General features: G+C 40.2%; 1 protein-coding gene across 4 annotated transcripts in view; it reads right to left on the bottom strand.

Moving 5' to 3' along the window:
- Positions 1-14,922, bottom strand: part of SLC1A3 (solute carrier family 1 member 3) — a 71,393-nt gene that overhangs the window by 52,050 nt on the left and 4,421 nt on the right. For 3 of the 4 annotated variants that reach the window (XM_061187716.1, XM_061187718.1, XM_061187721.1), the window contains exon 2: positions 410-547. The exons of the other annotated variant lie outside the window; for it this stretch is intronic. In XM_061187716.1, coding sequence (XP_061043699.1) covers positions 410-547 — 138 coding nt within the window. The remainder of the gene's footprint in view (positions 1-409; positions 548-14,922) is intronic. 4 annotated transcript variants of the gene reach the window in all.

The raw sequence follows: 14,922 nt of genomic DNA, 5'->3' as shown, positions 1-14,922 counted from the left end.
GGCTCTGAGAACAAGCATTCTTGCATCAATAGCTAATAGGCTGTCCAACCAGATGTTATCTGGGTGGGATAAGAGGGTGAGAAAACAGACCTGTTGTACGCTGTTGTCAACTACATCGCTGTGGGCAGAGAAGGCTGGTTGTGTAGTGTTTAGCAGTGCGCCTCTTTTGTAGTGAGGCAGACCAGATTACGTGGCGGTTCAAATCCGTTTCCTCTTGTGATTGGTAAAATACGAGAGTTATAATCATTCATGCATTACTAAAGCCTCCTTTCCATCATTTTGAAGGGACTTTTATTTTCTAGAACAGAGCATGCATCCAGCAGAAACCTAAAGCGTTTGTTTTTCTAAGCGATCTTTTGCAATAAGCACACATGAAAAAAACAAAACAAAACAAAACTGCATAGGGTACCTGTGACAAGACTGGAGATGATTAGTGGTAACACCAGCATCTGTAACATCCTCATCAGAAGTTCCCCGGGAAAGGAGAAGTACTTGACTTCCCGGTAGCTCATTTTGTATGGTCGGAGGGTAAATCCAAGGATTGTACCTGCAGGAGGAAAAAAAAAAAAAAAAAAACACAAAGAAGAAAAGTTGATTCTTTTTTGAAACTGTAACAATCATAGAAAAATAAGCAAGCATTTGGCTGATTATCACTCCTGTCTAACGAGAGTTGATTTATTTAAGCAGCAAATATTTGTGCTGCTTTGGAGCAAGGGATATGCCTATCTTTTCAATCATAGTCTGGAAGGGTCTAGCTGAATTCACGGCTTCAAGTAGAACTTAGAGAAAAAATGTTCCTGGTCTTAGCAAATGAAAAATTTCTTTGTCTAACTTGCATGTAGGGGAACCAATTTTGACATGGCCCAGGACACAGTCATAAAGATTGGGGCATACCTAGGAAACAAATCATGTATCCACACACAAGGCAGTATAGGAAAAAAAAAAAAGGCTTATTATAATGAAGTTCTTTTGTAACAACAGATGTTAGAACTGCTGGCATAACCACTTATAAAGGGTAGTGTAATTTTATGTTTTACAATTAAAAAAAACTCCTCTTGTTCACACTGTTAATCCATTTTCATCATCTCCCTGTCTGCACACCACACTTTCTGTCTACATGGTCCCGATATTGCCTTGGCAACTATATTGTACAGACTTGCTAGTTGCTGGCAAAAGAAGACTATAAAATTAGCAGAGACTTTTTCCAAAAGTTTTCCCTGAAAACTTAGGGGATAATAAGGGAAAGAGAAAGCAATTTTCCCCTTAATTTGATTCTGCTCCTGGAACTTTAAAAAATATTTAAATGATAACTCTATACGTAAATCAAATTATGCATGGTACCTTTGGAAATGTTCAGAAATTAACAAATGTACTGAATAATTTACTCCTTCTCCCCTTTCCCTAATAAACTTTCTTTGCCCCCCCAAATTTGCTTATTCCATTATTGTAAATATTTTCAAAAATTTTACTAAAACATGTGAGTTATAGAGAAGTACTGAGTAGTCTAGAGGCTAGAGGTTGGGGGGAGGAGAGAGAACACTGTGTAGACACAAGTTTTTCCAAAGGAAGCAAGCAGTCCTTTAAGGAAACTGAACCATCCTAACTTCTTATGAAATGAGACACAAAGTTCATTTCAATTGTTACTGCAACTCCAATTTCAATTCTTGGATTCCAACAACATGAAGTATCCATTCTTTGATTACATACCGTGATATCCCAATTATGAGTTGAATCTACATGACTAGAAAATCCAGCTGACCCTGTTTTCAAGACCTTCAGAAAAATATTTATTGCTTTTTCCCAACGTAACAGTAATATGTTCGGGAGAGAAAGGTTGATCTGGAAAATGTAGAAAAGAGGAAGCAAAAGCCTGCCTTTATTGGTTCTACCATTTAAATAGCAAATAGCTACTACCGACTGAGAGCTCTTTCTATTTGCCAGGCATTGTTGTTAGTGCTTTACCTGTATTAGTATCAATATATTTAATCCTCACAAAACTCCCAGGACATAGGTACTAATTTACCACCAATTTACTGATGGAGAAATCTAATCATAGTGAAGTTAAAACATGCCCAATTTCAACAGCTCTCCCATATCAAAGTCAAATAGCCGTCCATTCAAGTGGCAGAGCTGGGATTTAAACCCAGGCAGTTTGGACTCAGATCTCACATTCTTGACTACTTTTCATACTTCCTGTCTCTTCAGTAGAGCAAAGACAACTACTGTTAGTTCTTCCCTGAGCTTCTTTCCAGAATGTTCTCTTACAGAGTTAAATACACGGAGATCACGCAGACTATACTTTTCCATATATAGTCACCATAAACATCACTTTTAAGCCTCATGATAGCAGATCCAGTGATTGTATCAAAATTTACTTACTACCCTTTTTGTTGTTGAACACTTGGTTGTTTCACAGATTGTTTACTTTTATGAAAAACACCATTATGAATATATGAAGATTGGTTTTTACCTAGGAATATTTTGTTTAGTGTAGTTCAGGGAAAGGGAACCAGTGCATTAAAGAATCTGGTTACCAGCTCGGGGGAGGAGAGAAATAGGTGAGGGAGATTAAGAGGTATAAACTTGCAGTTACAGAATAAATGAGTCATGGGTATGAAATGTACAGTGTGGGGAATATAGTCAATAATTATGTAATATCTTTGTAGCATGACAAATGGTAACTATACTTATCATGAAGATCATTTGGAAATGTATAGAAACATGGAATCACTATGTTGTACACCAGGAACTAAAATAGTGTTGTAGGTCAATTATACTTCAAAAACAAACAAACAAACTCATAGAGATCAGAATTGTGGTTACAAGAGGGGGTGTGTGTGGGGAAAGGAATTGGATAAGGCAGTCAAAAGGTATAAACTTCCAGTTATAAGACAAATAAGTACTAGGGGTGTAATGGACAACATGACAAATTAACACTGCTGTACGTTGTATATGAAAGTTGTTGGGAATTCCCTGGTGGTCCAGTGGTTAGGACTCCGTGTTTCCACTGCAGGGGGCATGGGTTCAATCCCTGGTCGATGGACTTTCACTAAACTTTTTGTGATAATCACTTCATGATGTATGCAAGTCAAATAATTATGCTGTACATCTTTGTGTGTGTGTGTGTGTGTGTTTTGGCCGAGCTGCAAGACTTGCGGGATCTTTGTTCCCAGACCAGGGATTGAACCCTGGCCCTCAGCAGTGAAAGCTCAGAGTCCTAACCACTGGGCTGCCAGGGAATTCCCAATGCCGTACATCTTAAACTTATACAGTGCTGTATGTCAATTACACCTCAATAAAACTGGAAGAAAAAAAAATAAAGCATATGACTACCTCAACTCATGCTATCAAATTGCTTTCCCAATGGATTGGCCCAGCAGTTTAATAACCCATTAGTGAATGAGAAGGCTTTATTTCCCATACCTCTAGGAACAGAATATTATCATAAAAACTTGTTAAAAGAAGCAGAATTTTTGAATGAGTAAATAGTCTGTGTATTTGTTTTCTTTTGAATTTACTTAATATCTAATGATGTTGACCATTCCTCCTAATTGTATTTTCACCAGTCATTTACTAAATCCTGATAGTTTAAGAGTTTACATATGTGTGTGTATATTTGGTATAGACTCTTTATATAATAGAGATAATTACCCTTTGCCTATGTTTAAAATAATATTTGCTATAGTTTTTTTCTAATTTGCTTGCCATATATTATTACTTAAAATATACAGGTGTTCTACAAATAATGTCTACACATCTTTTTTATTAAGTGATTTCTTCAAGAGTTATAAACTTTAATTTCCCTCACCCTCTTAAGTTTGAGAAACCTTTAATACACTTTTCCTTTTTTGATAGTTTGCTTGGTTTTAAAATCTTAAATCTTTAATCTCCCTGGAACTCGGTTTGGGGTAAGGTATTTAACTGCAATTTTCAGTGTGCATTATTCAATACAACAGTATTAACAGCACATAGGAATTATAAAAAGCTCTGGTTATATCTGGTTCTTTCCTACTTGTTCATATAAAGGTCAAGTTACTAAAATCTGTGCTTTATCTTATAATAAGTATGCAAGTAATAAAATAAATATTATAAAGTTTACTTCCAATCAAATGTATTTTCACTGGTATTGGTTATGTTTTGTGACTTTTATTTACATGCATTTAAACGTTTGTCATTCAATTATAACAAAAAATATGCACAGTAAGCCCAAGAAACTCATTTTGGTCTTCTGAAATTTGACCATACCAAGCTAGTAGGAATTTTAGATATCCTTCAAATAACAATTTAAGAACAAGCTTGGTTTTACAAGACCCTTTCTAAATACATTTTTAGAAGCGTATTTACTCATGTACAACAATATTTTCAAGGGTGGGTAGGATCCTGCCTAGTCCAGAAATACCCATTTAAATTATAATTCAGAAAAAATTGGTAAAATAGCTGCTCTACTAATGATACAGGTTCTAGGGGCAAGAGACAAGCCACTGTAGATGAAAGAAGGGACTATTCTTTCTAAATACTAGGTGCATTTGATCCCTTTTCCCAGAGCCCAGCCTTTGCCAACATTGACTCTACTCCCCTGTCTACAAGCACACCAGCTGTATGCAGCCTCTTTCTCTCCCTGAGTGCTCCTCGCACCTTCCCTTCCCTTCCCCCATCAAAGCCCACATTCACTTCGTGCAACCAATTTTCATCTAAATGTTAGGAGGGAAAGCAAGCCAGCTCAGTGAATGAATTCTGGGCAATACATGAATGACAAAGTCTCTTAACTCTCCAATATGCCAAAAAGATGTCTACCAGAGCAACAGAAAGACAGTCAAGGAGGCAAAGTCTCAAGAGGTGGTGAAATTTTTCGTCTGTCTCCTTCCAGTCAAGCTGGTCTTGCTTGGAAGTGTAGTCCTGGCATCTACCCTAGAATGTCTGTGTTTCTTTACCGTCTCCAATACGGAAACCACACTTTCTAAAAGCTCTTCTTTATAGTAGGAACTGCAGAAAGATGACATCATTTATTTATAAGGGATAGTTTTAAGTCAAGTGCTTTGAAGAGAGGAGTTGTTTAGAGTGATGGCACATTGCAAATACACTTTGAATCAGTTTTGTCCCTGACTGTGCTTTGGTCTATTTACTGTCTCTGGGTTTATCAAGTGAGCCATTTCTACTCTTAGGAAAGATTATGTGGGGAAGGGCAATTTTTATTGAGCTCTTACTATGTGTTAATGGTGGTGTGATCCTCATCACAACTTTATGAGATAGGTATTATCATATCTATTTTAAAGATGAATATGCTGATGCTCAGAAGTTAGTTAACTTGCTCAAGGTTACAGAGCTAGTAAGTGGTTGACCGGGGGCTTCCAAACAAAAGGCAGTGCTCTTTCTACTAGCTTGCTTGAAGACAGTTCTCAAATGCACCTGGCCTCTGGGTCTTCAGCATCTCTAACCCCCAAAATTGTAGAAGCACTTGAGTACTAACCTTGGATCTGCTAGAGATGTCCCAGAGGCACCTTCGGAACCTTCCACAGGTCCTCTTACTTTTTGAGGATCCCACAATATGGTTATTAGTATCAAGTCACTGTTTAAAATGGTTACACCAAGTCCCTTTGCATGGAATAATTTAACTAAATGTATATAGAATTTATTAATTAAAGTAGCCTGCTTTTTCCCTCCAGTGCACACATTTTCATCCTTGGAAACCATCAGTAACAAAGGTGGGAAAGACATTAAGTGAAAACATGCTTCAGGTTCTCATGCTTAATGACAACAGCTAACAGTCTTCAGCACGTGTAAGATGCCAAGTTCTCACAAGCACAGATGCCACGGAGGCCAGGAATAGTACTACCCGTATCTCACAGATGGAGAACCAGTCACTGACGGAGGGTAAACTGCCAAAACCACAAACCTGTATAGGTTGGAGCCATAGTCAGCGTAGAGAGGGGTCAAGCTCTTCTCAAGGTCAGCTGAGTGGCTGAGGTGGACTTCATACCCAGCTCCAGGGCCCAGACCCTCACCCACTATGCGGTACTCACGGCCTTTCAGTAGACATGGTACTAATTTAAAGAGCCTAAGTTAGTACAAAATATTTTATCTACATTTTCATTCTATTTTGAATTAGGTTAACTAAATATAGAGCTTAAGTTGAAAGATTAAGAGGAAAGATTTTGTTGATTTTACTTAATGAAGTCCACATCTAGCTTTTTTTCAGTTCATTTTTAAATGAATAAACAAAAGCCATTTTTTTCTTTAGCTTTCTGCTGGGACAGGCAGCGTTAGAGGTGAAGCCAGTGTGCTGAGGTCAGCCAGCTATCAGCATCAAGTCAAGAGGAGATGCCCTGCATATGCAAAGATGGCTTTTCTGGGTAAGCAATTCAGGTTTCTGATTACAGAGCCCAGCGACGAAAAGAGTCTTCCCTGAAAACAAGTTCTCACAGCCTGATACATAGACTTCTCAGACCCCTCTCCACTCTGCCCTTCTGACCAGTTAGAGGGAGAGGGGTTGGGGGAAGCCTGCTTCCCTTCAGTAAAGCAACTCACTGCCTCTGCAGAGCTGAGTTCCATTAGTGGGCACTTATTTAAGCACATTGATTGATATTCCCAGAACTAATAAAAACTTTTATGGCTACCAGATCTTTAGTGCAAGAGAACAGATCCTTTATTATTGATTACTCTGCAAAAATAACCATAAAAACCAGAAGAACTTCCTAACAGGATTTGTCAGATCCGAAGCAAACTTTGCAAAGTTGGCATCTTGGTGACATTATGTAATACATAGATGTCACGAGCAATATCAAAATTGTTCATTCTCGGCCAACAATCTCATAGTATTCTTATTTTGGTATTTTAACAAGATTTCTAGAATCTAGGAAATATCTTTAACAAAAATGTTTACGGTGATCAAAATTAACTGTGCTTGTTGAATGCTACAAACAAAGATGCATTTTTTAAAAATACTTTTTCTCCCCTAATGTGGAAAGCTCAAGAAAAGAGTCCTTCAGGGGTTCACTGTTTCTCCCTGGGGAGTCTATACAACAAACACTTCTTTGGAAGATTAAATATCACTTCACTTTCTAAACTAAGACACGACGTGCACCCTGGAGCCTCAGAAAGAACACATACCTGGCTCACTTTTGAAGGCCAGACACTCACAAGTTAAAGCTAAAGACCTGTTTTAAGAATTTGGTTCATATCTAATCTGAAAAAATTTATTGAAAATATTAAGAAGCCAGAAAATATTTAAGAGTAAAAGAATGAAGCACAATCTGAAGTAAACTTTAGACCAAATCACCCACTTTAACTTTTGGTGGATGTTGGCGTTTGGAATAATAAAGTTTTACTAACGTTCCCTCCCTATCTCCAAACTCTGTCATGAACAGATCGGCAGACCAAAGCCTTCTAGAATTATTATTCACAATGCAAAATTCTCCAGAAAAAGAGACGATGCCCCCCAAAGAGCTCAGATGTCAAAAGAGAATCTAAAAGTGATAGTGGCATTGATCTTGAGAGGAAGACCTCACATTCTGAGGCCAGCTGTAAGAAAACTACCAAAGGCCCACCCAAGGTGAGCTAACTAGCTCTTCTAGCATTTACATTGCAAACCAGTCAAAGCCCATTCAAACTCCTACCGGGAAAAAGCTTGGCCTGTAGATCTTCACCCAGAAAGGAGGCCATGCTGTCTGCTTGAATGCAAGATGGCTCAAGGATATAATAGTATCAAATATTTTTGTTGATAGCGCACCACTGGTTTTATGTGACAAAATACTATTCTTTCTCAGCTAGGGTCTTTTCATTTTTGTAGTAAAAAACCAAACACACAAACAAAAAACTAGCACTACTTTGCCTCAAGTTTACAACAATCTAATGTATGATGTAATAAAATCACAGGAGTGGCATCCATTGCCTTTGCCATGTTCTATTGGTTAAAAGCAAGGTCACAGTTTCCACCACACCAACAAGTGAGCTGCACAGGATGATAAGGACTTTGTCTGACCTGCACAGTCTCTAGGCCTGGCCCCCAGCTGCTGTTGAACAGTTTCCCGAGCAGAGGAATCGCTTAGTTGCACCGTGAATCCGATTCCCTACTGCACTCCGTGAGTGTAGGAGCCTACCCTTAGGGACATCCCTTCTCTACCAAACTGTGATTTCTCTCATGATTTGGGAAACTGGTTCTTGACTGAACTATGATTTCTCATATGCTTAGGTTTCTAGATTCACAAACTAGGAGTGACAGCTCTCGATTCCTAATTCTCTCACTAGGCAGGTTTTTTTGAGTATGAAAGACAGCAGGTGTGATGCTGTAGAAAGATCATAGTCTGGGAGTCAGAGATGAGGGTTCTGGGCCTGATGCTGCCAGTGAATTACGCTAGTAGATACTTCACTTAAATGACTGAATCTTCATAGCAAACCTACAGGACTTAATATCACCATCTTATAGATGAAGAGACTGAGCCCTAGAAAAAATAAGCCATCTGTCCAGGATTACATGGCCAGTAACTGATGTTGGCAAAATGGGGTTTCAAACTTAGATCTGCCTATTTCCACAGCTAATATCTTCAAGTCACATAATCTCTTTGCCCTCCCTGCCCCCTTCTTAATCTGAATAATGGGAGAAATAGATCAGAAAGGCAGTATCTACGATCTTCTTGAACTTTAATATTCTCTGCTACATATTCTGAGCATTATCTTAGCTGCTTTATATGCATTCATCTTGTTTCTTCTAATGAATTCTAAAGTCCTTGATAATGCATACGAAAGCTTGTAGTAAGTCATAAAATGCTTTATCAATTTGACCATTACTGTTATTATGGCAGGTACTCAATAATTATTTGAGAGATCAAATAAAAGTTTCTATTTCAGAACTTGGCTAGATTGTGGCCCAATCTGGAGAAGTTAAAAGCCTGTCTCATGCCAGCCTGATGAAGCTGCTAGACGTAAAGTTCCATTAACTCATTTTTATAAAGAAGCCAAGGGCAAAATGGAGAATTTACCTGCCCAAGAGGTCTGCTGGTCCCTGGCCTTTTGTTTCAGCCCAAACTTCCAGGCATTTCCTGATGAGAAGCTACTCTGTGTTTGAGTCAACCTTTCCACCCTCCCCCACTCCTCTGTTCCCACATCCTTCAGAGATCTGGGCCCTGGCTTGGCTCATTCTTTTGTCCTTTGGTATTTCCTGTTGCTGGAGGTGGGAAATACCTGTTCCAGCCTTGTTCCACCAGTGGTGCCCAGATAACCAGCCGTGGGTGACTGATGACCAGGCAGGGTACAGATGCAGACTCAAATCAGCACGGCGTGCAACACTGAGAGACAACTGAATTGGAAGAACCTTGGAGTTCTGAAAAGCCTGGTGCTTTTCTTCTTAAAACTGCGCTAACATAGACTATGTGAAATGGTAATATAATTTATAAATAATCCTACAGGTCTTTAAATGTCCAATCTACTGTCATTTAAAAAAATCTATTTTAGAAATAGTAACTGAAATCACCAGAATCTGTTGCCTTCCTTTCTGGTTAATATATATAGTTGTGAGTAGAAACTGGAAATGAAATATATTTAAAAATTTCCAAGTTCTCCCTGTGCCTTTGCTTGTGTGTCATATGCTTGCCAGCCCACACAAACTTCAAAGTCCACTCATCTCTACCTGTGGCAGCAGCCCCATTGGGGCAAACTCTTTTAAATCTCACAATTTGGAAGAGTAAATGACTACAACCTCTATGGGGTATAAATTAGCTATACAAAATCACAAATGGGTATACCCTTAGTCTCAGCAATTTCACTTTTAGGGATGTATCCCACAGATATACTTTACCAGAGTGAAATAACTTTTATCCAAGATTATTCACTATACCATTTGAAAAATGATATCAAAGGGTTGGAAACAACCTAAGTGTCCCATCAATTGGGAATTGCTTAAATAAAGTGTGGTTCACCCATACAATGCAGCCTCGAGAGAATAAGGAGGTTCTTTATGTGCTAGTAAGGAACGACATCCAAGGAATATTGTAAAGTGAAAAAAGCAAAGTATGAAGTGAGCTATATATACTATGGTACAATTTGCAAAAGGCAAAAAAAAAAAAATTAAATAAATATGAATTTATTTTCATGCTTATAAAATAACTCTAAAGTCACAGAAGAAACTGATAACAAAGCAAATTGGACCCCTGGGGGATCTGGGTGAGTGTGACACTTTCATTTTACTTTTGTTCTTTTTGATTTGGGGCAATGTAGATTTATTTATTTCATAAGTAAAATAACAAAATAAATACACACACAAAAATGGCCCACAATTTAAAAAAAAATCTGACTGAATTCTATTTTACATCTTTTCTGCTAAATGCCTGAATCTTTCTAAAAACTCACTCTGGGTCTGGGTTGGTTGGTCCTCCATCTGCTTTAATTTGCTTTAACAATGAGTTTCCTTAATTTGGGTCATGGAGAGGGGGGACACTAGTGTGCTCAGATTTATAGTTGAGTGGATCACTTTCTGACCAAAAGGCTTTTTTTCTGGAGACAAGGAAGTGAATCTGAAAAAACTTTGAACTCAGTCGTTATAGGCTCATGTGCTGCTTCACCCAATTAGCCGGAGTTACAAGTATACCAGAGCTGAAAACTCACATTGTAAACCACTGAGCAAAGGTATGCTCTTTCCTCATCTGTCATGTTGTGTAAAGCATCCCGATGCCAGAACTTACAAAGCCCTGGCAAGTTTATTGAGTCGCAGCTTTATGTACAGGACTACTTCATTTGCCTTAAAAAAGCAAATCTAAGACAAAAGTAAATAAATAAGAAAAAAAAAAAAGAAAACAACTTGGGTCATAGGCAGTCTCTTCAAAGACTCATAATTTCCCTCTTGATGCCTTTACCTTCACATTCATCAACACGCTGAAGACAGCAGCAAGCACATGGATCCCTGGGGTTTTGCCTTCCTTGCTTTAAAAATGGAATTTCCAGTGATGCAATGTGTCTAAAAGAAGAGGCCATCTTTTCAGGGTGAGAAGGGCAGTAATTGTCCATCTCTACTCTCATTAGGGACAAATGAGCTTCATCTTACAAGATTTTGAATAGAAAGTCTCTCACTAATAGCCCACTGTTTTCTCTCTGGGAAGCAAGAGCAGTTTGTGGCCTGGAATCATTGCTGGAGAACTGGAGAAATCTCTCTGGGGACAAGAAGAATGAAGTTGTCCTCTCAGGAGACAGGGACTCAGTCTTGAAATTCAAAACTTAAGTGTACCTTTCAACTCGCTGCTCCTAAATTTACCTTCAACTCTTTGATAAGATACACAGAGGAAAAAAAGGAGTGCCTTTCCCCGACATTGACTTAATTCAGCCAGGGTATATCTTCCTTTATCTAGCCTTGGGGGTTTTATTCTTCTCTTTTTGGTTTCAAAACCACTTGAGTGCATTTTTTTTTTTTTTTTTTTTTTTTTTTTTTTTGGCTGCGTTGGGTCTTCGTTGCTGTGTGCCGGCTTTTCTCTAGTTGCGGCGAGCGGGGGGCTACTCTTTGTTGCGGTGCGCGGGCTTCTTATTGTGGTGGCCTCTCTTGTTGCAGAGCACGGGCTCTAGGCGCGCAGGCTTCAGTAGTTGTGGCACATGGGCTCAGTAGTTGTGGCTCATGGGCTTAGTTGCTCCGTGGCATGTGGGATCTTCCCGGACCAGGGCTCGAACCCGTGTCCCCTGCATTGGCAGGTGGATTCTTAACCACTGCGCCACCAGGGAAGCCCTTGAGTGCATTTTTGATTGGGTCTAGTGCTGGGAATATTCTTGGTCTAGGGAATAAGCTCTGGGCCATTTTGATAGCACTGAAGCTTGACATAAAACTCATAATTTTTATCCTCGGTGAGCACAATGGCTAAACTGTGTGCCCTGAAGTGCTCTGTGTGTTTCCACATCTCACAGCAATGATACAGCTCACCTAGCTGTCAGACCAAATACTTGGTGAATGATGGCACCCCAGCATTCCATAAATATCAAGAACTCTTAACACCTGGAATGTATAGCTTGGAAAAGACGGTGCTTAAATTCCAGTTGCCTCTTCCAAATAGCGTAGGCTCTTCACAACCTTGTTTACTCTATAGCAAAAACAAAGGCCTGCAATTTTCATCCCCTGATTTATAAGAGGTGGGCAGAAGATGGAAGGGCAGAAGTGGCTCTGCAGAGGTGTGCCTCAGTTGTGTCCTCAAACATTGCTTAGGAAACATTGGTCACCACACCCAGAGTCAAGAACTTGACAGTCAAGAATTCAAAGCAAGAGAAGGCAGCTGCTTCATAGATTTGAGAGACTGGCTAGAATGAGTTGGGAGATCATGAGTTCAGGAAAAAAGTCCTTACAATGGTACAGCATCATGGGCTGAAAAGAAAACCCTCATGTATCTTATTCCGTATTTTCGGCTTTAGAGGAAGACAAATTAGACTTCAAATGATAGAATTTTGGAGTTGGAGGCAGACATTAGTCCAAATGTATTTTGTTGATGAGGAAATATGAGGTCCAGAGATTTGTCTTAAATCATAAAGGGAGCTGACGGCAGAGCTGTGTCTGTAAGCAGGACCTTTAGACTCTCAGCGCTTTCTCAGCTGTGTTCCAGACATTCACAGATACTAATCAGAAGGGGGGATGAACTGGCCATGGACTTACATTGCTATAGAGGGCAATGGGAAAGCACTCTGTAAACTGTAACACAGCAACAATGGAAGGTATTATTATTGCAGGTAATTGTCCTGAACACACATACTTATTTGATTACCTACTTGAAAAAGAAACAAATTTGAAATTGCCTGCTCAGTTTTCTCATTATGTGAATTAACAGGAAGAAAATAGAGCAAAATAAAACCCAGAGACAATCTTAGAACAACATTAAGCGTTCTACCCCCTACTTCAAAATAACCTTTACCAACTCTGTTAGAAACCAGCAACATTTTCTCCAAGTTTCCAGAAACCCTCATCTTGCTTGGCTCCACTCTGATGGGGGCGACAATTAATGAACAGTAGACACCAAAATGCTGGCGAAAAGGAGAAACCAGGGAGGTGGTGAACTCTGATGGGTCCTGAGTGGTATGAACAAAAATGCACTATTGAGTATGTTACAACATTTATTGAAAGCATTTTCTCAGCAACTTCCCATTTTCCTGAAACATCACTCCCTCCCTTGAGCAGTCTGTGTTGTGATAACAGCTGCCTGGGGATTACTTTCTGCTTGGCTCAAGAGGCCAGGTAGGTAAGGGACAGATAATGACGGTGTCACTTACACTGAGGCTTTCATCTCTGCCTCTCAAAGCCCTTTACAACTATTAAGTCTCTTCCTATGACTCTCTTGGCTCCCTCCTCTAGCCAAGGACATAGAAGACACTTCCAGACCTAAACCAGGTGACCATCTTCTCCCCTTCCCACACCCGGTCCTCCCTCATCCTTGGCTCTCAGTCCTCTGGCCGAGCAGCATCATCAAACCCGCGTGTATCTTCACTTGACGCCCTAGCACAGATGGAAGCCAAAGACGAAGGGTTGACAGTTTCTTCGGACACTTTGCCTGCCAAGCATTTAAGGAAATTATTTAAGGTTACATGGTCGTAAGTGGCAGAACTGGGATAGAATCTTGGCAGAGAGGTGTTATAATTATTCCATTTTACACATGAAGAAACAGAGGCTCAGTTCCAGAAAGGGGACATAAACCTAAGCATCTGACTCCAGAATCCGTGGCTCTGATCTACTCCCCTATTCCGTCCTGGACTCTATCCCCAGGACAGGAGGCAGCTCTCTGGAATGCTTTTGGAGAAGGTGGGAGGGAGGGCTGGGATCTAATGCAAGTCAGCTATTTGCTATGGCTGTCCCCAACAATTTTTCTGTAGTTCTGCTCCCTGGGGAAGACAATGAAGCAGAGGAAAACAAAAAAACAAAAACAGACTCTAGTCCTTACACCCTATCCCTATGTCACTTCTCCAGAGCAGGGCATTATGAATCCACTGCTTCTTAGCTCACCCTCCAGCCCAGCCCTCTGCCCAGGGAGTCTCTGTGAGTGACAGTGACTAGCTGGGCTCTGGTAACACCAGGGGAGGGCCTGCCTCAGGAGCCATCCTCCCCCGAGCTTCTGGAAGCTCCTTCTCTTCTTCTCTTTTCCAGGAAGTGTTGAAGAAACTGGAAATCTGAACCCAGAAATCTGTGCACCATTCTTTGGATTCTTGTTGTTCAACCTGGGTGGAGATGCCGTTCTCTTAGTAAGCTGAAAGGTGTCAGCATGGGGGCCACTAACTCAAGCAGTTGGCTAGTTTGGTCCAGGCAGCAGCTGATAGTTCACTGCATTGATGAACCTGCTTGGCTGAACTAACTGACTCTGCTGGATATTGTATTACATGTCCAAGGCTCAGAATACCACTACAGCATCTCTGGGAGATTATTGCTTCTAGTTATAAAGACGGGCCCTAGAGTTAATACTGCTCTCAGAATAGACTCACTTACAGAGTAGCTTATGCAGTAGGATAACCCGATTCATTGATCGTTATTCGTTTACCTTCAAAGACAGAACCTGTCTTCGTTCAGTCTGGAGATGGTAAGGCTACCTTCCAAATCTTTATTTATGGTGAGCCTCTTGCACTGTATCTCCACTGCAGTGGCAGCCCGCATCTCAAACTCAACATGTCCGAAACTGAAATTATTACTTCCCCCGTCTTCCTGTGTTCCACCATGACTGACGGTACCAACACCACTCGGTCACCCAAGCCAGAAATCAGACCATCGACCTGCAATCCACTTTCTCTGTCAACTCACATGCAATCAGCCACCAGGACTCAGGAGTGACCCTTGTTCTGAATTCTCAATTCAATCTCTCCTTTCCACCCCTCCTGTTGATGTGTCAGTGCACATCCTTAGCTAACTGGGGTAATAAAACAAGAATGAACATTTCCTGAGAGGAGGGACCAAGCATCCAGAACACTGTGGTGGGTAAGAGCATG

Source organism: Eubalaena glacialis, chromosome 4 (assembly GCF_028564815.1).
Source record: "Eubalaena glacialis isolate mEubGla1 chromosome 4, mEubGla1.1.hap2.+ XY, whole genome shotgun sequence".
NCBI classification, from domain to species: domain Eukaryota; kingdom Metazoa; phylum Chordata; class Mammalia; order Artiodactyla; family Balaenidae; genus Eubalaena; species Eubalaena glacialis.
The sequence above is the reverse complement of the archived record's forward strand: the minus strand, read 5'-3'. Positions and strand labels throughout refer to the sequence as shown.